Below are 25,703 nucleotides of genomic sequence, written 5' to 3' on the forward strand. Positions count from 1 at the left end.
GTGATAGGAATCTAACTTTCTGGGGAATCTTGGCGCTCGAAAAGCTGTCAGTGGATTGAAGGTGGATCTTTTTTCCCCTTTCTTTTTGTTTTAGCTCCACTTCACATTTCCCCTCTCCTCTTTTTTTTTTTTTTTTTATCTTATTTGAAATCGCACCTAAGTAAAACACTCTAAGCCAGTCGTCTCCTCCTTATCTCTCTGTAGAATGGCTCGTTTTGGAGACGAGTCGGTTCCCACCGCGGTGGACTCCGGGGATGGGGACTTGGAGCGAGGCGGTGGCGACGGGCAGGACCCGGCGGCGGCGGTACTGACTGCTTCCATGAAACAAGCCAAGGCGCAGCGGGCCCGGACCATGGCTCTGTACAACCCCGTCCCCCACCGGCAGAACTGCCTCACAGTCAACAGGTCGCTCTTCATTTTTGCAGAGGACAACATAATTAGGAAATACGCGAGGCGAATCATTGAATGGCCATATCCTTCCTTAAAGCATTAGAGTTCTGTTTAAAGCTGTCTGCTGAGTTCTGTTGTGAGTTCAGCACCATGGACAGCGACAGCCAGCATGTGAGCAAGCTTAGAAAAAAATCTAACTCCTCTTAAAGTCCACCTTCTAAATCTCAGTCCCGTCTCTGTGTTGTGCATGCTGCCATATACCCTACATCTCTGTGTTTAGCGTCTCCATAACCCACTTTATGATTTCCAGCTGCTCCTGAAAGCATCAAACACAATTCTGATTTCTAACCTGTTCATAATTCTGCTAACTAACTTAAATTCATCTGCGGGCTCAATTTTTTTGTTGGCAGAAGCCAGAAAGTTAGCATGTGGTGATCATTAGAAGCAGCTCTGCTCACTGTGGGGGTGGCATGTAGGCACATCTCTGATGCCTTAGTGCTCATTGGAATATGAACCTGGCCATGAGTAGGTGTCAGTTCAAACCTACCAGGCAGCATTTCTGCGCTTCCTGCTGCAGAACTGGCCAACAGTTTCTCTCTTCTGAACTAGTGCAAATCTAACAAAGCTTATCTGGGAAGTTATTTATCCCATAGATAGAGCAGCGATGCACAACCTTGCACAATCACTTTTGCAAATTAGTATTATTTAATTTTATTTATTTATTTTTGTATTTTATCTGTTCCAGTTTGACTTGTTTTCCTCCTTCAGTGTTTTGATACCAAAATCAGTTTGGCAGCACCTCTGAGTTGCCATATCTGCCCACTGCTCCTCCTGTCTTACACCCCCTCCAGTGCCGCGTGCCAGTCTCCCACTGTTACCTAACCACAGGCTCTGTGGGTGTGTGGGAGTGGGGCTAGTGGTCAAGACTAGCTGGCCACTGACAGCATGGTAATGTGACTGTCGGTATCACCGAGGCAGAGGTATGTGGGAGAGAGCTGGCCAGTAGTACTGCCATGGATCGTGGGCTGTGAGAGCATCACTGTCATTAGTGTTGACAGAGTGAATAAAGTTTCGAGATTTGAGGTTCAAAATTTACAGGAACGAGCTACACTGATTGGCGGTGCACTGATAGAGTGTATGTTGCTGCAAATGTATACCAGAATATTAGAATTTGCGCAAAATTATCAATGACTGGGACATTTGTAGGTAAAAAATAATCAGGTTAAATAAGCTGCACCACCTCCTGCATGTTATTTAGTCTTTATAACTACAGTAATCTATCAATTTAGTTGATCTAAAGAAAGTGATTTAGTACATAAAAATCAGTGCCAGCTGTTTTTTTCAATATTACAATCTTTATCTCACGGAGGGACAAATCACGACTGCTGACATGTTTTGCTTGCATTATATCCTGTAGATTATAAATACATCATTCTGCCTTGCAGACAGCCATTTGTTTCCATTTACTTGCATGCAATATTAAGATCCTCTAGCAGACTCCTGACACTCTCTTTAGTCCCGTTATCCATCACATTAATTATTGTCAAACGTCTTTAATGTAGCTTTGACAAAACAAGCTGTGAACTGCCTGGCTATAATTGATTGCAGTATAAAGAGTTAGCTTCAAATATGTTTTTACTGCCTGCTTACTTCGTATTCAGTGAAGGAAATCAATCACTGCATCATCATTTAAGTCATTTCATTAAATTTTTCATGTCCTTTGTGTTTGTAGACACAAAGGACATGAAGCATGTTTGGGTTGACTGCTGTTGGCTGTGTAAACTCATTTGGGCTTTAGACTAGAAATTGCGGCAGAGGAAGAGCAATAGGCAGTTCAAATAACTGTTACTTTGAGTGCTACACTGATTTGGTTGTTGCTCAGTTTTACATATCATTATTATTGTTATTATTATATGGTTGATTTGATTTATTTTTTGTAATTAATATTTTATTGAATTTTTATTGGAAAAACACCACCAGTCCAGTGTAAATACAAACCACATGAGGCAGAAATAGCATCAGCACGACAGTAGAGCAGTGGGGAGATCTGAACCAAACTAAAGAAGAGAGAAAGGGAGAAAAAAAAGGGTGGCGGTGGCGGTTTATCTATGTGGGACTTAAGGATAGGATCCCAGTGTCCATCTAACTCTAAGTTTTAATTTGATCATTTTATTTTTGAAAAGGTATGGATCCCACTTCAGGTGAAATCTCTCAACTTTATTCAGTAGCCTGTATGAGGGGTGATGGATTACCTAGAATGATCATCTTGGCAAGGGCGTAGATTTGGTTTTGGCATTGGTGGGGACGGATGATTCAACCACCGAACCCTGCCCTGTTTCTTTTTTTCCTTTTCGTCTTTGCTTCTTGATAAAAAAGGAGAAATATACTTGCCTACATATGCTATTCTACATGCTTTTAAACCATTTAAAATTACAATTCATAGTTTTATATGTGAATTATATAATGTTAAGTTACTATTAAACAAATGACTGACTAAGTATTTTATACTTTAGTTTACTTCAGCCATATTCCATATAAATGAGATATCATACAAAAATAAAAATAGCTTAAAATACAGTCATGACAATAAAAGAATATGACTTTAAGGACTTAACAACATTACTTCAGTTATACTACACCAACATCTCTTATACATTAGCACTAAGGGAACACTGAATGACCTGGTGGGTTTTGTCCATAAAACTACTCATCTAAGATTACCACAAAGTAACAGATCTCTTAGCAAAATTATGCAACATTTTAGGCGCAGGGATGCCTCTATCAAGTCAGTGAGCTGGGATGTTTTACTCTAAACATGAACTACTGTTACAGCAACAGACATGGACTACTGGTGTCCCACACAACAACTCAATGTCCACTATGTGAAGGAGTCAAACACATCCCTTCTCCTCTCATTAACTGAGATAAACTGCTGGCATATTTGTTTTACATCTATACTGTCCAGTCTCTCCTGGTGGACATGGCAACACGTTATTCATGGTTACATACAATTTTAGACTGATGTGGGCCAAAGCCTAAAACGATGTGCCGGGAGTTTGCTGTTCTCCCCGGTTCAGATATTTGAAGTTTGCACAGCTACATTCTCGCCTGAAAAAATTTTAAACCTTTATTTTGCAACCCAGAAAGAGTAATAAGAGGGGCACTGAAATTCGGGATTGTCCGAGAAAAAACGGGAGGTTTGGCATGTATTGCCTTGCATAGCCTGTAACGTTATTATGATGGACATATTTTATGAATGAACTTGACTTTAAGTGACTTACAGGTTTCTTTGAAAAATACTTTCTTATATCCAGGTTCTTTTTACTGCCATCCTCCTCTCCTCCTTGCAGGTCCTCGCAGCGCAGGTTTGCCGCTGCTAAAACTAAACAGAGCTCCCTGAAAGGCACAGCCAATCACATTAGCCATATTTGTCACATGATATAGGACTCCAGTAGCGAACGTAATTTAACTCTTTCTGCACCGCTGGGTGAATGAGACGTTGACAGATCGCTTTTTTTCTATCGATTTTGTTTTTCTTTACTCGAAGAGATCAAATTATTGGTGGGGACAATTCAATAATCGCTGGATATTGGTGGGGACATGTCCCTTCCGTCCATGCCAAATCTACGCCCTTGCATCTTGGCGAATAATCTTGGCGAAAAGGGAATAACCGACCTCAGTCCAAAAATTTGGGGTTTTAGGACAACTCCAAATCTTATGTGCCCACCCTAGTCTGACATCCCTGTATAATCTATGTGCTCAGCGGTAAATATGGTGTAGTAATTTGAATTGGGTTAGTCTTGTTCTAAGTTCCCTGGACATGGATTTGATTTGCAGAAGAGCTGCTTCTTGGACAGAGTGATGTTCTGGCTATAAGCAGTGAGCTGATTTGTGTAACTGGGCTAAAACTTGCATAATGACTAATACTTAACAGGTAACAGTTAACAGTTAGCAACAGAGTGGGCCCATTAAGTATTTCCCACTTTAGCTATTTTCATCCACTTTCAATGGCAACAATGCGGACTTGTCAATGTGAGTCAGTATGGGTCCCAGAGGTCCTCATCGCAGCGCTCCCTTGTGAGTCAGTGACCCCATTTCACTCATGGCAGGAAAATTAATAATGAGGAGCTTCGACCTCATGGGAACTCTGAGAGACTGAAAGTGTTGGGGTGCATACAGTCACACGCAGTGTATGCCACTGCTCATGTCCATATTGTGCACCCCTTGGGCCCATGCATGTATACAGGTGCAGACAGATGTTTCACTCGCAAGAAAACTGGCAATGATCCGCTCAGGTCAAGTTGTGTTAGTTCAAGTTATGTTAATATTCTGCATTTAAACCACTGAGTTTAAAATCACTGATTTGAAGGAAAAAATGATTTAATATTAATACTTTAGAGCCAACTACGCACTGTTTTTACAGTTGGTACATCTGTGATTTTTCTTATTTATTTTTAACTCATCAGTTCTATGGATAACAAATCAAGCTGACTGATACTGGATCTTTGAAACAGTATCTATTACAAAGCATGTTTGCTGCAACATGTGCAGCAAAGTGTATCTCTCATAGGATGTATTATTATACGGTCTTTACCTTACAATAAAAAAAGCACACTGAGGCCAATGTTGCTGTGATTTGGCACTATATAAATTGAATTAAATAGGACAATATGACACTGACCATATTATGTGCCAACTTTTGTCTAGTCTGACTCTAAAAAAAAATCTCATGATAAATTTCATAACTCTTTTTTTGTCCAACTAAGACTTCAAAAAGAAAGTAATTAATGTCACAAGATCAAAGAAAAACAGCAAATCATCCAAATAGAGAACATGTTTGCTTGTGCGTGTAAAGAATTTCTATTTTGCTGTTGATCTGCTAAATTCTTTTAAATAAGTTCAGTTTAAAAAAACCTTCAAACACGGGATTTAAGCCTTCAGTACCTTCCCTTATCATTTATTTGTACATTTATCCTCTAAGTATAAAGGTGAAATTCATAATGGATGAGAGTGACTTAAATGTAACATTATTTTCATATTAGATACATATCACCTCTTATCAGAGCTGACGTTAATGATCATTTAGAAAATGATTGCCCTCTGAAGTTCAACGTGATAACCTCACAGGGGTCCGCATCGGTCCAAAACTGCTTTGCAGTCAAATAAAACAGAAAATTCAAACTTTAGAAAAGCAGGAAGCACAGAATGAGTGACCTACTTTCTTGAAGAATGTCCTAAATGATTAAGCGATTATCAAACTTGATGTTGAGTCATTTTCTGTTGATTGCAGATGAATGTTGGATTGCTTCTGGCTTCATTTGGAAAAGCTCGCTCATTAAAACCTCATAATGAATTGAATTAGCCTAAAACTGAGCAGTCTGAGGAGCAACCTTTCTTTAGTTGCTACCAGATGATGTTTGAACACGCGTGTTTGTCATACAAAGACAATGTGTAATGCGTGCTGTGTCGTCCGCTGCGGCGTCTGCTGTTGTTGGCAGTGAAAGGAGCCACGGGAACTGCTGCCTGTAGTTTGTGCAGTAGACCACTCAGGCCAAGGTGACTTCACAGTGCTCTCATTCCCTCCCTAACCTGATCGCTTTCTCTTCATGAAAAGCACTTTTAAAAGCAAGTTGCCATGGTTACCGCAATCTCTCTAACAGATTGCTTCCAATACCAGAGAATATGAACCATGCCATTATTCATCTGTCATTTAATCATCCTCGTGCATCCGTCTAGATTTTTTAAATTTTATTTATTTTACCTTCCACTAAACCACTGAACCTTTAAAATATTCGCTACGATGTTTCCAATAATTGCTGCGTGTATGAAAAACTGTGATTGCCGTCAGTGTATTTAAGCTGTAAACTCCAGGAGCACTTAACTTGTCTTGTGTCATCAGCTTTATCTGTTTTTATGTGGCGTCTTTGTCCTTGCACTGTGAAGAAAAAAACTTTCCTTAACTTAGCGGCCTTTACACCATTTGAGTACATGATCCTGGCCACCATCACCGCTAACTGTGTTGTCCTGGCCTTGGAGCAGCACCTCCCCGGAGAGGATAAGACTCCCATGGCAAAGAGACTGGTGAGGACAAAATCTGCTGTCATGACACACGACACACACGCACGCACGCACACACGCACACACACACACACACACACACACACACACACACACGGGTGTACAAAATGTAGACTGTATATAAAAGATGTACACAGCCATCACGCTCTCACCCACTAGCTTGTAAAATCCCATTTTATGCCTTAAGCTGAACATTTTTGGCTGTTGCCGTTTGGGTGTTTTGACACCATACATCATAAAAACACGGGCAGCTCTGAAAAAAAACAAATTACAAATTAGCCATGTTCTAAACCTCTAAATTATATTGGCCTTGTTTAGGACTGCCACATGGATTGTGTAGCCAGCTAGCTGTGATTATACTGTGTAGACTGGTGCTAAGGGCGCTGCAGTAATCTCCTGAATAACAAGGGTCACTATATTGCCAAAACCTCCACATGGGCTCTCGTATAGGAGCAGAAGAAGTTGAAATCTGAAACAAAAACACTGCAATTTTTCTTCCATAAAGTCTCATCTTTTCAAGCTTTTCCAACATGTTTCTGTATAACCTGGAAGTCCCAGAGCCCATGTAGTGATATGTTATTGAAATGGAAGTAACAGCTAGCATGATTGTGTCATCAACATGGACATGGTGGCTGTACTACCTTTGCCAGGTAAGAAAAGTTAATAACTGGAGCACCAGTTTAGCTTACAAGTTAACCAGGTGACCACATTTTGCAAGGATGAATACAGCGCTGGCGTTCACTATATCTAATAATATAGGTTAAAAAAAGTGATGTAGTAAATTAAATGAGATGTAAAACCAATCACTTATAGATTTCTTTTTAGCAACCAGAGTTACCGCCCCCTGCTGGTCAGTGGCAATAAATACCAGCATAAGGAACTTCCACACTGACTTTACTTTTCAGGTGTCCATCTTTTATATACAGTCTGTGATAAGAAACAAAGCTGAGTGACTGTCACCATGAGAATATGTTTAGGTTTCAATAATGATGTAAAGATTTATAATATCAATGAAAAGAACATTCCTTTGAGTTAAGAGCACACAATTAGCTGCATGCAGATTAACCATTTGCCAGTTGAGATTATTAGATTTGAATAAGGAGGCAGTGAGGAGTTACAGGGTGGCTAAAGTGACATAACTGAGTGAATTAGAATATGTGAGACATTTACATCAAATTCTTTAGACATAATTGGATCTCTGAGAAGTGGGTGATGTTTTACTGTGCAGTATGAGCCGTAGAGCTTTTCCACTTCATCCACACCTTCCTCGCTGAGATTATTACTTTAGGAGCAGGAGGCGGAGGAAGAAAACAGTTTTTGGAAATGGTAATTAAGGTTTCACCAAACACACTTCCCCCACTTCACTCCCCTCTCCCACGTTCTTCTTAAGTCAAGGAAGTTTAATTTCAATTGTTTCCATTCACTCTAAGACACGAGGTATAAAAAAAAGCATTGTTAAATATCTTACTTATTGTTCATTCTTCTGTCTGTCTAAGCAAGTGCAGTCTGTATATTTGTCTATTTGAAAGTGTAAAATGACTTTTCTGAAGACCCTGCTGACTCATATATACATGTCATTCCCGCAGGAGAAGACTGAGCCATACTTTATTGGGATATTCTGCTTCGAGGCAGGGATCAAGCTGGTGGCACTTGGTTTTGTTTTCCATAAAGGCTCCTATCTAAGGAATGGCTGGAACGTCATGGACTTCATAGTCGTGCTCAGTGGGTGAGTAACATCAGTTGGTCTCCTTGACGACCTGAATTTTCAACAAAGTGAGAAGTCTTTGTCTCAAACATTGTCAAGTTATTACTTGCCAAACATACTGGCAAAATCTGTTTTTGGAGGAGGAAGAAATATCACTTCTGAACATCACCATAAACTCTCTGACTGGGAGCCAATCAGATCTGAGCAAAGCAGTGAATTTGAGAAGCAGCCGAAGTTTCTGCCTGTGTTCCCATCTTCTTTTGAAAATGGTTAAAACCGAATTTAACAATCCCGTAGGTTTATGTAGTTAATGTAACCAGATTTCAGTATTTTAGCTTTTCTTTCTGTCATCTTGGCTTAAAATACTACATTACGCACAGGACTCTTCTGCTGCAGCTGTTGAGAAGAGACCAATCATGGGGTAGCAAATGAATTATTTTTGATGGTACAGCTGCGATTGGAGCGTGAAATTGAAAACATTTAACCCATAATATGACATTAAACTCACATTCAGTATATGAACTGTAACAATAAGACCACCTTAATATGGCTCGTCCCTAAAAAAAAAACTGCTTCCATCTGTTGAGGCGTAGACACTGGACTCTTATGGGTGTCCGCTGGTGTCTGGCACTAGCACACTGGCAACAGATAATTTGGGTGCATCCAAAACAGGCGCGATCAGATTGAAATTCTAAGATTTTGAAGGTTGGTTCAAAGTCATGGGCTCCTCGTCATGTTCATAGACTCAGAACAGGTTTCTTGAGTAGGTTTTCCATGCTGGGGAACACTGTCCTGCTTGGAGGTGCTGAGAGCTGTAAGAGCTGTCTTGGTGCAGTTTTGGTAATATGTGCAAGGTTGTGATGACGTCCCCAAAAAACCTTCACTCCATAGCTGAATGATCGGTGTTATTCACCTGTTAGTGCTTTGAATCTTGCAGCTGATTGGCGTAAAGACTGCAGATGGAGTTGTTTTGGGGGGGGGGGGGGGGGTTTCAGCACTGTCGTGTTTAGTTTGCACCTGTCCTGATTTAATTCCACTTGGGGTTAACGATAAGGTTGTTTTTTATGTACACAGGCTTCTATCTTTTACTTTCTTAAAAAAACACAGAGATTTTTGGCGATTTCTTTGCTATTTCTTTTAAGATTAACTGGACAGTTTTATGTGATCAAAGTTGAAGAAGTGTAAGTCAGTGTGAGTTAAGCTCTGCCTGTTAAAAGGGAGTTTTTCCTTCTCACTGTCGCCAAGTGCTTGCTCGTAGGAGTTTGTCTGATTGTTGAGTTTTCCTCTGTATTATTGTTGGGTCTTACGATAGAAAGCACCTTGAGGTGACTGTTGTTGTGATTTGGTGCTATTACTTAAGAGTAAGTCGCATAACATTATAAAATAGATAAAGTAACATGGCTTTAACATCTGGAAACAGGGGTGCCTGATATGACTACTTTAGACTTCTTGACTTGATCAGTCTATTGAGAATAAAACCACAAAGTTTACAGCACACAGGCTCGATCAATTAAAAGACCACATAATAACATTTTATGGAGATCTTTTTTGGGGTGGACTTCCCTTTAGTCTTTGGATTCATAATCCATTTTCAAGCTTCCTGCAGTTTTTTTCTTCTCCTGTTTGTCTGTCTGGATACTTACCAATCATTTTTCAAGTCTGCCATGAAGGACTCATGTAAATAATAACATTAATGAAGTTGCCAGTAAGTGATTTTATTGATCTAGTTTGAGTGTTTCTCCAGCACCTAGTTACATATAGACATTTCAGGACCTCTTGATATCAGGATTATAATCTTACTATAATAAACCAATTCCTCCTACTTGCTCAGGAGGTGAGCAACAGAAATTGGCACACAGGTACATCCAGTGGGAAAAATTAAGGTTCACTGGGCGTAGCATGTTGTTAGTCCGTTAGCAGTCTGTGGGCAGCTTCGGACTTGCCTGTCGAACCACAGTGAGCATCTTTTGTCAGGGGGCAAAGTCAAAAATATGTGGTACAATCTGTCTGTGTGCTACTTTTCCTTGTGTTATTGTTGATACATCAGGCAGCTGCGGAGAAGTTACAACAAACAAGGAGCTAAATGGATACCAGGTGTTAAAAGAAATGAAAAGTGCAGCCACTGTATGTACTTTGTTTTTCCCTTCCTGCTCTGGACCACTTGTCAGCAGATCAGCTTTTGACTGTCGCATAGCATCTTCCATGTCAAACAATTTGCAGTTGGGATTTTGGAGAACTAGTAGTTGAACAATAAATACCTCCCCAAATGGACACTACCGCTGTACTGTAAACTAATCATTAATTAATTGGTTCTTTTGCTTACCTTTAAAATCTAACTTTGGGAGCTGCTCTTTCCACATCGCCAGCTGTTACTTTAGCCATCGTTGATTAAAGTCGCTTAATGCCACTGAATCATCTATGATCGCCACTGCCTGTGTGGACACCTGTTAAGAATAAAAACCACAACATAAATGCCATTTTAATTTACAATTGCATATTGACAAATGTGTTATTTACACCAGCTAAAGCCCTTTTCCTTACTAGGCTAAGCTATTAGCTAAGCTACTAAAATATTATTTTGTTATCGTTCACATTGTCTAACAGTCCTAACTGTACATACTGTACATGCTAACTACCTGTTCCACTAGCTTTAGAAGGTATTATATTACCTTGCCATTAGCAATAGCGCTAAGCAGCAAAAGCTCTGATTTGTAGCGGGAATTAGATTTAATGTCCAGGAGTCGATGTCTTAGTAAGTACTCTAATGCCATGTTTGCATTTAGCATGTATTGTGTTTAGCTAATTGACAGTGATTTAAAATCAGAAGTTGTGGTTATGTGCCTGATGATGGTTAGTTTAGCTAGTTCACTAGCTAAACTAACCATCATCAGTGAACTAGCTAAACTAACCACAACTTCTGATCATCAGGCACATAACCACAACTTCTGATTTTAAATCAGAAGTTGTGGTTATGTGCCTGATGATGGTTAGTTTAGCTAGTTCACTAGCTAAATGCTTACCAATGCTAATACAGTATTTATAGCATCTAGCCACTGCATCCCCTTCTTCCACCTATAACTTTACATTTTAAAACTTTGCATGGCGCTACCAGGTTGGGACATTTTCAAATTTTTTCTGTGTGTGTTTCTATGTGTGCGTTTGACTAGGTTTTAATCACAAATCACACCTTTTAGTGACAGAGTTCATTTTTACTTACAGGCGCTGGCTGCTGAAGCAGAAGATTGATTTCAGACACCTATTGTCGAGTTACGTTGGTGCTTTCATGTAGTTGTTTCTGTTTATGTCAACATTTATTAATACCTTAAGCTGAAAGGCTTTAAATCCCACCGTGCTGCAAGCCTGGGTGACATACAGTAAGGAATGGTCGACCGCTGGGCTGGTCTTCGATTGTTGTTGATATATTTGTTTTTCCTAAGCACGTACATCTTTATACTCCATAGATCCGCAGGAAAACATAACACAAAGAAAAGTGTGTGTTTCCACTGTACAGTCAGGCTCTGCAGTCAGCAATAGGTGGGTGGATAAGTGGATTGGCAGTTGTGTCTAAAACCTGCTTTGGTTCGCCCCCAGGACCTCTGTGAATTAAATGTGAATGTAGCGCCTGACATGTTATGCAAAAGCAGAGAAGGAGTGGATGGATGGAGAAGAAAGGAGACAGAAAACAAGCGGTAGAAAAAGGAAGATAAAAAGAAGACAGACTGTAGAAAAACACCAAGAGTCTTAATTTGTTCCCTATAAAACTGGCTTTAGTGAATTAATCATGCGGGAGTTGCCCATTGTTATTGCTGGTATGCTGTTTATGGTTAAGTATACATTATTTTACATTCAGGGAAGATTGCTGTTGGCATGTTGACATCTCATTTCAATCTGACACCCACATATTTTTTTTCCTCTGTGTTTCTTATTTCTCTCTCTCTGCCTCTTACATAAAAGGGACATCAGCATCACGTTTACAGACCAGTTAAGGCCGGCATAAATGCTCAACAGCTGTGTTGCTGACTGAGTTTCGCAGAATTTGCAAGGTCAAAGCGTTCACTCGGTTTAAATAATTCATCCTGAGCGGTACTGATTGCTTTCAAATTCTCTCGTTAGGCATCTGTAAGAGTTTGCAACAAATTATGTGCTTTAACTTTTTCATTATGAGACTGTCTGGCTAAAAGAAACAAAGCGCTATCTGACTCAGGAGCTAAATGTCAGTTCAAAAACATATTTTTCTGTTAGTGGAGTATGGCAGAACCAGGGATTATCTGTTATAGGACATCACAGGCATGCAGGATAGTCTAGAACTTAAACCTTAAAGCACTAACTTAAAGCACTGAGCTAAACATGCTTGGACGAAGTCTAAAAAGGATGTAATTATGTAGTTGCCAAGCAGGCTTCACAAATTCAGAACCTTCAAACAGCTACAGATACCATACCAGCAGCACAATTCACGTCTCTGTTGTCTCTTCACACGTCTCTTCAGTATTTACCAGTTATCGTTGCAGCAGAAAAGGGTGACCACAGCTGCATTTTATTTTATTTTGTAGATTATCACTTGAAGCTCCAGTGGTGGAGTTTGTGTACTGTTCAGAGAGGTTATCACTACCAGACCCAACTACTCACCTTGTTCTGTACCTAATATCACAGAATTATTGTTTAAATCTGAAAAGATGCGTCTTAAACACAGAGATCTCTGAAAAACAATTGGTGATTCATCTTTAACCTGTTATACTTTTCCTTATTTTCTGTCAAAGATATACTGTTAAAGCCGTGTTCATATAAACATGGCCAAAGTTTCAAGTATTGTAGTTAAGAAATCCCTCAGGCTTCAGAGTGCTTTAAATATCCTGTTCAGTAAGTTTTTTTCTAGTCTTGGCTCTGTATGATGTCACTGAGAGGAGATATTTCTAATATGGTCATCTCATGTACACAGTTTTGACTGTGAACCCCAACCTGCTGTTCAAACCTTCTGTTTGTGTGAGGTAACCACTCAGAAGAAAGTTGGTTTAAACAGTTTTCTGACAGTGGATGAACACAGGGACTACCCAACACCCAGTCAATCGCACAAAGCAACTTTAATAGAATCCAAGAATAAAAATATGGAGCTGATAGAGTCCCCTTTTACTGTAAAGTATGAAATATGTAAAAAGTGTTTTAATTTTATTTTATACAGTGATAATTATATAACTATAATTAATCAATCTGGATGAAACCTACTATAGAAACTGCCTGGGGTACCAGGATTATCAGTATCTATAATGCTCATTGGAATTATTTCTATGACACTGAAATCGTTACAAATGATATATATTATGTGTAATAGATGATTTCAAAACAAAAAGTGACATTACATGTATGTAGGGAAGGTTTTTGCCAGTTTTTGTCATTCACTGAGCTTCACTGTACTGTTGTTTCATACCAGGTCTGAGCACTGCATGAATGTGACCATACAAAGGATATTGGCGGGGTTAAAGGATTTATTTCATAGTGTTCTTATACGCCAAAGTGTAGTTTACAGGGATTAGTGATTCGCCTGTTGCTTTGTATCTGTCAGTTGGACAGTAGCAAACAGTCCTGGCTGTGATTGTGTAGGTAAACTTCTTGTGTCTTTCCCTTCTCATTATGTGTTAACCAGAAATATCCTCTGTATCTACTGGTTAAATGGTGTCAGTTCAAAGTTGAGGACGAGCAATTTTATTGCTAGTCATCACTACAAGTCCCTGGTGTTGCATAGTCTCTGGTTTCCCCCTTAGAGAGGACTAACGTATACGTGGGAAAAACTTGTCTCTCCAGAGGGAGCTGCATAACCTGTTGAATGTATGAAAAATAAAATAAAATCAGAGGGAGTGGAATGACAAGAAGCGATGTTGCCAGACTTTTGACTGACGTTAGGCACGGTTGGCACAACACACCAGAATCTCCGGCTGAACTGTGGGCTCTCAGCAGCATTGTGGGTAAAGTGAGTCAGACTAAATTATAGAAGCACAATGCTGAGTCAGTGGAGTTCTCATTTACTTAAGTACTGTACAATTTTGAAGGTAGCTGTATTTCACTTTCATTTTATGCTATTTATTAGCACTCATTCTTCTACTCCACTAGACTGCAATTCACAGAACGTTGTTGTTTTGGGGAGTTTTTTCTGCTTGTTGGTCTCCCATTAATGGGCTTATAACCGTGAAGCCATATTGTGTGATGCCACCGACTGCTAGGTTGGAAAATGCCAGCTCAACCTCGACCAGCACGTGCAATAAAATAATCAGAAACCAGTCACAGGGGTTCTTGTGCAGAACGAGAAGTTTCCTTGTGATACGTTTAGCAAATTTAGCTGCGTTTTAAAGAGGATCTGCATTCCTCCCCGACACTGTTAAAGAGCAACAACAACAGACTGAGGAGTGATGTCTGGTTAAGAGTTTCTGTAAGATCTCACCTGTGCAATCACTGATTGGACATGTCAAGTTACTTTTAAGAATGAGGCATTTTGTGTAGTTTTTGAGAACTTCCTGATTGAAGTTAAGCTTTCAAATCATGTCACTTACAGTGTGTTCAAAGTTGTCAGTGTACTTTGGGCAGCTAACAGATCTTCTGTGTTACCAAATCCAGTTGTGGCTGGAATTGGTAACGGACGACCTGGTTTCCTGCCACCTATCTGACACATTTTCTGATGGCACATATGCCGCCCCCCTCACTCGCACACACTCCGACGCTCTGGCTCTGGTGCCACAGCACAAGTAAGTCAGACTTAAAAGAAAACACACATGTGTCATAGAGGCCCACTGGGAATATAATCGAGGCCACTGGGCCAGCGCTGGCGGCATTCATTTCATTTCATATTAATGCATTGCTAGAACCAAATCTGCTGGGACACTGAGCTCAATTAAAATCCCTAATCTGAGCAAAGAGTGTGTAGCAAAAAAAGGACAACAGCTAGAATAACTTACCCACAATCCAATTTAAATCACTGGGATTCCTAAAATGGTCAATTATATCCTGCAGCAAACAGATTGGCACAGGTGGACGCGATGCTTTGATTAGCAGTGAAATGACTCTCAGATGAGTTAGGCGTGTGTGTGTGTGTGTGCATGTGTGTGCTTATTACTCTATTTCTGAGGTCACAGCTACAAATTGTTGCCAGTGAACCTGTTGCCCTCCTGTTGGTAGATTAGTTCTGACAACTCCCTCGTCAGTCGTAATGATATTGATCCCAGCTGTGCCTGCACTCACACCTCTGCGAGTGTGACACTTTGCTAAAATTGTTGCTCTTTAGACAGGATGAATAATACAGCTGGGTGGGAGTTGGGAGTGATTCATTATGCCATCTGGCACAGAGACAGACACACGGGAGTGAGACAAGTCATACATACATTTAGCGTCTCTCCCCCATCAACCATTTTCTGCTGCTCAACTCTCATCGAGCACAGTGAGCGCAGTGATGCGTGGAGCTAAAAGATTTAGATTTTATAAGAAGCTCAAAAACCCATTTGCTATTATTTGATGTATTTATTATTTGATTTACAGGAAAGGGCCACAAAGGTAAAATAATAATCTGGAGGTAAGGGTTAAAATGGGTTAGGCTGGTGTGAGCTGTTTCTAGAAATTTACGCCAAAGGATGCTCATTGCAAAGTGACATTACGAGAAGTACTGGAATAAAATTCACATATCTAACATCAAATTAATGAGGTTTTGAAGAACATTTCATAATGATACAGCAGTACTGTCCCGGTAAAATAGAGATGTGTGACCATAATGTACTTCATCATATTTATGAAAACCAAACACAGCACATCAGCACAAACACCTCATAGCAACTGCGAGGCACGGTGGGGAGCGATGATGATTTGGGGTTGTTTTGCAGTCACAGGGTCTGGGCACCTTCACTGAGTCGACCATGAACTCTTCTGTGTACAAAGTATTCTAAAGTCAGATGTGTCTGACGGCTAAAGCTTGACCAAATAAGATCACACGACAGGACAATGATCCCAAGCACAGCAGCAAATCTACAACAGAACAGCTGAAGGAGCCAGCCCAGACCTCAATCTGAGTGAAACGCAGTGGTGCAACTTTAACAGAGCTGCACACGAACAAATAGCCACAAACCTCAATGAGCTGAAGCAAAATGCCTCCACAGCCATGTGGGAGACCTATAAAGTCACACTTCAAGCAGAATGTAGTTTTACAAACTACTGAATCATGGGGGGGGGGGGGGTTACTTTTCACACACTATGTTGTTCACATGTTGTTCTTCACCTCTGGTTCTATTTACATTATTCAGGGATAGTTTTATTACATCGTATTATCTAAAATCTTAGAGCTGACAGAGAGTATACTGTTTTTACTATCTTAATGTTTAAAAAAGGCAAACGGTGCATTTTTGCAAAAGTTTCAAATCGTGGCTCATTCACTGAAGGGGCCTCCTGGTGCTACAATGACTAGATGGGGCATTTGTTGTTCTCTAGAGTTGTGTTTGAGAGGTTTTTTCGAGCAGGTTCAGTTTATTCACTCACTGTTATAAGGGTGATATCCACTCTCTAAAGCACAGATTTGATTAGGCAGAAACATGATTGTTAACATTTGGTGATGTTTTGTCAAATCTCACTCTGGGCTGGTGACGAGGAAAAGGAGACTTATCGTCTGTTATCCTTCTGACCAAATCTGATGGTAGCTTTTCAAGTACAGTATCGAACAGTAGCTGAGGGTTTAAGAGCTAAACTTACAAGTAGTAGACGTACCAATGACAGTCTAGTCCTGGACATCTGGTGCCGATTTGCTTGCTTGGTAATGTCGGTTGTGTGTGTGTCTGTGTTAAAGGTTTGGTGAAGTCTACCTTCGAAAATTTGGGGTAAATTTCAAATCGGGCACCTGCTGTCATTGGCTCCAAGAAATAATTCAGGAATTATGAGTGTCTAAGATCCCTGACAGCATCACGCGGTGTAAAATAGCTGCTGCAGTGGTCTCAGCCTCTAATTTCACTGATAATTGAATCAAATAAACAATAGCTTACGGTCCCAGGTGGGTTTTCATTGGGAAAACATATACTCAACCATTTATTCTATGACTAATTATGAGTACACTTTATGTAATCATCCCATTTCAGCAGAAGAGTATTAACGCTGCCATTAGACACATAGTTTATGTTTCCCCAGATTTAATTCAAAGCCATTAATTTGCTGATGCATTATGTTAATGTTGATTCAGCTGCACGTTGCCATCTGCGGAGCTGTGCCGAACTGGTAAGCAACGTGATGCTGCTGATTACTGTAGTTTTTGGTGGTGTTCTTCGTGTAGGTGGAGGTGTGTGGGAGAGGCTGCATTCTGTGCATGTAATGAATTCAGCCTCTCCAGAGCCAGTGTGGTACAATACTGTGCAACAGTGCTTCACTTAAAGAGCCTCTAAGGAAGAGATTAGCCTCTCGGTGTGAACACAAACCCGCTTTTTATACTGTCACAGAGTCAGGTCTTTAGAGTGCATGTGTGCAGCTATTCCACCTCTTTTATTATCTTATTACATCACTGATAGCTTTGCTACATTGATGATATTTTTCCATTTCATTAATTCAGATGGGAATTTTCTGCTGTGTAAACAGGGCAAATTATTGATGTTTGAAACAATTCAACCGAGGACACTCGAAAAAAAATGGAAACTTTAAGAAATTATAATTATTTATTAAAAAGAAGAATACTAAGAGGTGATTTAAAGCCTGTTTTCATTGTAAAAGTTAGAGTTGGGGTTGATCTTTGCTATGTCTCCTTTATCTTTGTCAGGAACCGGACACGACAGAGTTGCAAAGATGTAGTTTTTTGGGTTTTTTTTTTTAAAGAATTTTGAGTTGATCCAAAGATAAAAAAAACAATTGTAAGCACCCTCAAGACATTTCATTAGGTACATCCTTCTAGTACTGGGATGGACCTCCTTCAGTACAACTTCGTGGCACAGATTCATCAAGGTGGTGAAAACATTCCTTGGATATTCCTCAGTATTCACAGCTGCTGCAGATTTGTTGGCCGCACCTCTATAATATGAATCTCCTGTTCCACCACAACCCAAATGGTATCTGTTGGATTGAGATCTGGTTACTGTGGAGGTTATTTGAGTACAGTGAACTAACTGGCATGTTGAAGAAGCCAGTCTAAGATTATCTGAGCTTTGTGACATGACATGTGACCATTAGAGGATGGGTACCCTGTGGTCATAAAGGAATGGACGTGGTCAGCAACAATACACAGGTCGGCTGTGGTGGTTAAACGATGCTCAGTTAGTTCTAAGGGGCCCAAAGTGTGCCAAGAAATTATCCTCCACACCATTACACCATCAGCAACCTTTGATTCAAAGCAGGATAGCCCTGACCCCACCATACGAATGGCACAGCAGAAATCAAGACTCTGCAGACCAGGTAGTGTATTTCTGATCTTCTGCTGTCTAATGTTGGTGAGATGGTATAAACTGCAGCCTCAGTTTTCTGTTCTTAGGTGGCAAGAGTGGCACTCAGTGTGGTCTTCTGCTGCATTCAGAGATGGTCTTCTGCTTACCTTGACTGTCATAAGTGATTATTTGGGTCATTGTTGTGTCGCTATCAGCTAAAAGCAGTCTGGCCATTCTCCTCTGATGTCTAGCAACAACAAGACATTTGCCTAGAGAACTGCTGCTCACTTGTCTCATCATTGTCTGTAAATCCCAGAGACGGCCATGTGGGAAAATCCCTGCAGATTATCAGTTTCTTAAACAGTCAGACCAGCTTGTCTGGTACCAACCATGCCAAGTTCAAAGTCTCTAAAATCACCTTTTCTCCATTCTGATGCTCAGTTTGAACTTCAGCAGGTTTTCTTGACCACATCTACATACAGTACATTCATTTATTTTCTGCCATGTGATTGGCTGATTAGTTACTTGTGTTAACAAACAGTTAGAAAGGGTGTATTTAAAGCCATGACATTGAAAGCTGCATACTAAACAGCGGTGGGTTGCATGAGTTATGATTGTTTTGGGAAATTCTATTTCTAACAAATATTTTCTAAACCAAACATATGAAAATGACCCCCTATGTATGTGCAGGGATGATCCACGAGCTACCACTAGCAGATTGAATATTTGCTTTAATTTCGAGAAAGCCTGAATCGCTGTGCTCGAAACGCAGCCTTGAAGGTTCTGCACCCCTGTTTGCCTTTGTTCACTCTGTTTGGTTTGAAGGCTATTTCCACAGACTCCCACTTCTGTTCTCCCGCTCTGTCTCAGTGTCTCTCGCTGTGTCATCTCTTTGTCTGACACACTCACTTGCTTAGTATGAACATGCTCGCTATAAAATCCAATTAACACTAATAACTACGCCCTGTAATAGCGATTGTTTAGTATCCTCGTTAGCGCCACACGTTAATGGAAAGGAAATAGATGCTTTTTGTATCTATTAGTTGTTGTTTTTAGTATTTAGTTTAATTGAATTTAAAATCCCACCTCTGCTGCCTCTGTGTTGTTTCTATAAGGCTCAATAACGCTTCAGACAATTTAGAAAGCATTACACGATGTCAGGCTTCTATACAATTTAGTGTATGCAGTAGTGTGACACACCTGTAATTATGTGCTATATAGCCTCTAATGATCACACAAGTGCCAAGCCACCAATGCTATTTCAGTCCATTTCTTCTGTTTGCTGTTGAGATGACACACAGGAATTCGAACTGCAATTTCTGTTTATTTTCTCCCAGGTTAAACATATTCAGAGTGTTTTGTCAAGATTAGTTCAGTCATTTTAAATTGTCTTAGTGGATCTGTTAATGTCCTTGTGATGGCACGACCACAGTGATAGTGCCACAGCGCTGATGATAAGCAGGTATCATGTTTACCATCTTTGTTTGTGTACATAGAACCTCAGCTATCGTTGTATATATTGTATTATCTTATTTATTTTGTATTTCTTGACTTTATATTCTGGTATACTGTTTTTAATCTTCTGCTATCTGTACCTGAGCTGTGGTAACGCACAAATTTCCCTACCGTGGGATCAATAAAGTCTTATCTTGTAAAAATGCTAAAAATTCTGAAGGAAATGTAGTTTTTTATTGTTAGTTTTGTTGATATTTAGCTATAAATATATATTGTGAGCTTCTTTTTGTCAGTCAGTTGAAAACCTCATTATGCATTTAAAACAGAATGTGCTATAAAATTGCATTATAAATTTTAGATGGGTAGTGGGAGCGGTTTGCCTCCAGGGCTTTCTAAATATCATAGTTTCAATTTTTACCTGCAGTTTGGTTAAATTTAAGCTCTGAGTGCTTGGTTTCTGTTAGCAAAACAGGGTTTTCCTCTTTAAACAGATAATATAGAGCCTGGCAGAAAACCTTGAGGTAAAATAGTTCTGTGGGCTTTTGTAGGCTGACTTACGTCAACACTTAATGTTTCAGTTACATCAGCTTGGAGAATTATATTTCAGTGGCTTTCAAATTCATTAACGTTGCAGCAACTTGGTGACAAAACTGTCATATTACTGCTGTTATAATAATATATAGTATATTCATATTTGTAGTTAATATCCAGAGAGGCTGACCAAAACTCTCCTTTGTTTCTTGTTGTTTTTAAAGGGGGAACTTTGATGTTATGAGTGTGCGTGTCGATCTCAACAGCATTTTTCCACCTTTAACAAAATAAGCTTGCTCCAGCCTCCAGATCATTTTCATAATTTGAAGGAATTCTGGTTCCAGCTATTATAGGGTAAGCTGGGATACACTGTGGATACATCACAGATCTAAGACTCTGACAGTCATGTCAACATGCATGACGCTAAAAGGACATGCAAAGTCCACACAGCCAGTGGATTTGAACCCAGGACCTGCTTGCTCTGAGAGCACAGTCTAAAGCGCTGCACCACCCAGAATTCTGATTCCTTAATTGCATAAAAGCACATCAGCTCACTCTCCAAGAAACAGGCCAACAGTATAAATTCTTTTTTTCCCACCAGTTTTGCTTTTTCTTTATACTTAGTGATCTATCTAGCCTATAACATGACAAAATGGTTTCTAAATTTCTTATTTTTTCCCCTCTTTATTATTCTGAGCTGCTGCATCCATGTGGAGATTTTACATTTTGGCTTTTATGCACCTGTTACTTAACATCTGCTCAATAGTATTATATAATTTTGTAAATATATACTTTTGCTGTTAAACAAACCCATTGTTTCAAATATGAGCACATTCAATTTAAAACAAATATAAAACTATGCAACCAGTTGGTGACTTCCTGCTCAAAGAGGAATCTTAGTTTTTATAACCCTTGGCCGTTAAAGGCTGATGGGGGTATTGTCGTCACCCCGCAGGGTGGGAGGGGAAAGTTTGTGGTCACAAATAATATGAATAACTCAAGAATGATGGAGTTTAAAATTGATGCCACAGGTGCATCTACAAAAAATCCCCTTCCTGAGTGGTTTTGTTTATGTTTGGTGTTTTTTGTGTTTTGTTTTTTTCAGATTTGTGACTTTCATGTTTCAGATCGACAAACAATTTTAGTGTTAGACAATGATAACCCAAGTAAATACAACATGCAGTTTCTAAATGATGATTTCATAATGGAAACAAAGCTATCCAAAGTAACTTCACCCTAAACCTAATAACTGGTTGTGCCACCCTTGGTAGCCAGAACCATCCAGTGGTTGTGATAAGTGGTAATGAGTGTTTGACATTGCTGTGAAGAAATTTTGGCCCATTCATTTTTGCAGAATTGTTTTACTTCATTATTGATAATTGGAGGGTTTGAGCATTGTCCGGATGAGAAAATTATTTTACTGTTACTATTCATGACCATTATTATTACTGTTGCATTACTTATCATTTATCATTATCATTTCATTAGAGCATTTATTGAAACTGTTGATGTTACATTAAAGTTTGTATTTCAGGTATGAGCTGAATTACATAATAATCTTTTATTGCAGGTGCAGCTGTAATCATGTTATACACATATTGCATTTTTGTGCTAATTAAAGAGTTGAAGCTCAGTTGATAATGGTCGGAAGCTTCGGTCAGCGTGAGTTTGATCAATCAATTGGAATACCTACTGGGCTAATGAAAGACTGCATACATGCTTACAATTTACATATTATATAGGAATATAATAAAGGCCTGTGTGCCCTCATGTTGCACTGGAGTCTGCCTGGTAACACATGACTCAAACGGAGTCAGGCAGTATGCTTCTGAAATGTCTTTGTTTGTCGAGTAAGGTCATGCACTGAGGTTAGGACACACACAGGGTGCCTGCACACACACATATATAGTATTTAGATAGATACTGGTTTGCTCAAAACTGCAAGTTGTACCTGCATACGTGACATCTGCATCAAGCATCTGGCGATAGTGGAGGAACATAGGAAGGAAATGCTCTTTTTTAGAATATGTCCTAGGATCTCTGGAAACTTACTGGAACTTATGTTTGTTGATTATCTGCTTGTGACGCACTATTTTCGTATATATATGACACCCCATTTATTGTTCGAGGAAGATTGATGCTGTGTGAGGGATCGTGCTCGGCTTCCCATATATATATGTGTTTTAATAAAATCATTGTTTGACGCACTATGGACCTCCAGTCGTCTGTCCCTCACCTCAAATCAAGAATCAGGATAGCATGAATGGCTGTCGGTTGGATTTAGGTCTGAATGTTGACTCGGTCGCTCCAAAACCTTCATTTTGTTGTGGACGTCTTGGATCATTGTCCTGCTGCATAACCCAAATGTGACTGAGCTTCATGACTGATGAATCCTTCAGGATTTTCTGGTAAAGCGCAGAATTCATGGTCCAACAAAGCAGCCCCAGAAAATCACACAGCGACATGTTTGACTGCTGGTGTGATGCCGTGCTAGCTTCACACCAGTAACGAGACTTAAAGCTTCCATAAAGTTCAACTGTTGCTTCAGCAGTCCACAAAATATTTTCCCCAAAGTTGTTTTTGTTTTTTGGCAAGGCTTTGTGTCCTTCTTGGTCAGCAGTGGTTTTCTCCTTTGAAGTGATATTTTTGCCCAGTCTCTTTCTTATTGTTGAATCATGAACTGTGACCTTAACTGACAGTTACTTTAATGCTGTTGTTTGATTATGTTCAGGATTCCTTTGTGACCTCCTGAATGAGTTGTTGATTACTCTTGGAGTAATTTTGATCACTGCTGGGAGGGCTAACCACTGTTCTAAGCTTTCTCCATTTGTGGTTAATGGCTCTCACTGTGGTTCATGAAGTCCCAAAGCCTCTGTAACCCTCATAGACGGATAGATATCAATGATTTTACTTCTCAGTTGTTTATTTAGACTGTGGCATGATTTTAAGATCTTTAAACCTACTTCATATTGTCTTCATATTGTCAGACAGATTCAGCTGATTTGGCAGTAATCAGGCATCAGTGTAGCTAGTGAAACTGAACTCCAGGCAATGCGGTTAACCACAGTTGATTGAGTCATGATTACCTTTTCCGCACAGCTTTGTTTCCCCCAATAAATTGTCATCATTTAATAACTGCCTTTTGTATTTGCAATATTTACAAAATGTTCTTTGATGATCTGAAACATCTGTGTCACAAATATGCAAAAAAAAAAGAAGGAAAAACCCCAAAGAAAAAACAACTCAAATCATGAAGGTGGCAAATTCTTTTTCACTGCGCTGTAAATTCTTTGAATATGTTTTAGTTTGCAGATGGATGGGAACAGCATCCATCGCTGTGCACATGTGCCTTCATGCGGACAGTTAGAAAGGTTCTGAACGTGGTGTTATAGACGGTGAGCTTTCAGCACTTATAAAGCGTTTTTTTCAGATTCATCCGCATTAGTGTGCACATGGCCTCACTCATTCACTCACTCACTTGGCCTCTCTCCCTCCCACTGCTTTCAGGAGAGATTCTGCGTGGGTTTACACTTGAGTTTCTGCCATGTGCTTTCTACCCCCTGCTTACACACACACACACACACACACACACACACACACCCTCCCCCACACTTCTCAGCATTGTCCAAAGATTTTGTAAGTTTGTATATTTGTGTCTTCTGTGTGTGTGGAAACAAAGAGAGAGAGGTGGACAAATCAGGGAAAAATAATTAAGATGTTTTTCACAAGTCTGATAAAATATTAGCGAGCAAATTAGCAGAAGACGCTGACCCGCTTGTCAGTAAGAGCATTAACGTTTTAATTGACGTGGAAATGAATTTATATGCCGCTATTATCGGTGCGGTTTTGTAGCTTCAGCTGTGCGATTGCTACTATTATAATTAAAAATAACAAAAGAATCTGCTTTTGACGTTCCGGTAAGAAACATGCAGATGTGATTTTTCTGGAGAGAGCTTGCCTGTCGCCTGCTCCCGATGCTGTTTTTCAGTGTTTGTGTGTAGGTGGAGGGACATCAATGTGTGCGTGGGCAGATGTGAGTAGAGATGCCTGCCAGGTGTATGTGGCTGTGCATTCTTTGTCTCTCGCCATGCAAGTGTGCTATACCGAATGGAAATACTGTACCACTGACAGGCCTTACAGCTGTGGGGATGACAGCAGATCATATTTAATATTTCGAATGAGTCATTTCCAAAAGTGTCCTTCAGATGCATCCGTTTGTGCCTTTTTATCTATTTTTGCGCTTCATTTTTCAGACGTCACAGGAAAATAACATTAATCTCAAGAAAGGAAAGAAGTTTTGTACCAGAGTTAGCTGCTAATGGATGTTTTTTATATGTCCCTGTTGTATAGTCTGTAATTTAACCCAAATGTCTCTCTCCTTTTTTTAGGCCACCAAAAATAATGATAACTATTAATCCTTGAAAAAATGTCACAATGTCTTTCCAGTGTAGCGTCCCTACAATCAAAAATGTCTTTGAATCTCTATAATGTGTGTCTCCACCAGGATCCTGGCCACTGCCGGTGCCCACATGAACATCCCGGTCGACCTTCGGACCCTGAGGGCTGTTCGGGTGCTGAGACCTCTCAAACTCGTCTCCGGCATTCCCAGTGAGTCAACTACTGACCTCAAACTAAAAAGTACTTCAAGGTCAAACACACAAATGCAAAAGCTGCAGTTTCAGAATGTGTTCATTAGGAAGAGTTTCATAATCTGGACTGTCAGGATGTCACGTGAGTATTAACATGTAGGCATTACATGGATTCTTTTAGTTTGCCTTGTTGTTGGACTTTTCCTCCAGGAAGTTGAACCCGTTGGTCAATTTACCTCATAGTACGCACTAGTTCCTGGTCCACTGTTTCCTATCTGCCACATGTAAGCACTTCACAAGACACAGAAGACACAGAGTAATTTTAATTGTATATACGCCGTAGAAATTCTTGCGTATTAAGAGTTTTTCCATTAATGACATTACTCGATGCTGTCCTCAGCAAGGAGCCAAGTAATCCGGAGTCGTGCACCTCCCTGAGCTTTGTTTCCACGCTATAGAAAATCCGGTCTTGACAGGCCAATCACTGGTCTTTTCACACCAGATCAAGCGAGTGCTATAAAGTAGTGTAAAAAAAACAAAAAAGGCCCACATAAAAATTAAGCTGGGATGTTGGATTGAAAATATGAAGGACCT

General features: G+C 39.8%; 1 protein-coding gene and 1 long non-coding RNA gene across 11 annotated transcripts in view; both read left to right on the top strand.

The window, feature by feature from the left end:
* Positions 1-25,703, top strand: part of cacna1eb (calcium channel, voltage-dependent, R type, alpha 1E subunit b) — a 72,578-nt gene that overhangs the window by 9,369 nt on the left and 37,506 nt on the right. For 8 of the 10 annotated variants that reach the window (XM_085140315.1, XM_085140313.1, XM_085140314.1 and 5 more), the window contains exons 1-3: positions 502-6,471; positions 8,055-8,194; positions 25,025-25,128. In XM_085140315.1, the coding sequence (XP_084996441.1) occupies positions 6,304-6,471; positions 8,055-8,194; positions 25,025-25,128 (412 nt within the window). In that variant the 5' untranslated portion in view covers positions 502-6,303. Of the gene's footprint in view, positions 1-204; positions 472-501; positions 6,472-8,054; positions 8,195-25,024; positions 25,129-25,703 lie in introns of those variants that run through there. The other 2 variants (XM_085140323.1, XM_085140320.1) reach the window with 2 other exon arrangements.
* Positions 8,201-22,216, top strand: LOC146497677 (uncharacterized). The gene is made up of 2 exons (XR_014870582.1): positions 8,201-9,007; positions 9,184-22,216. It is a non-coding gene; the product is annotated as an uncharacterized LOC146497677 (long non-coding RNA).

This window comes from Neolamprologus multifasciatus, chromosome 18 (genome assembly GCF_963576455.1).
Source record: "Neolamprologus multifasciatus chromosome 18, fNeoMul1.2, whole genome shotgun sequence".
In the NCBI taxonomy this organism is placed as follows: domain Eukaryota; kingdom Metazoa; phylum Chordata; class Actinopteri; order Cichliformes; family Cichlidae; genus Neolamprologus; species Neolamprologus multifasciatus.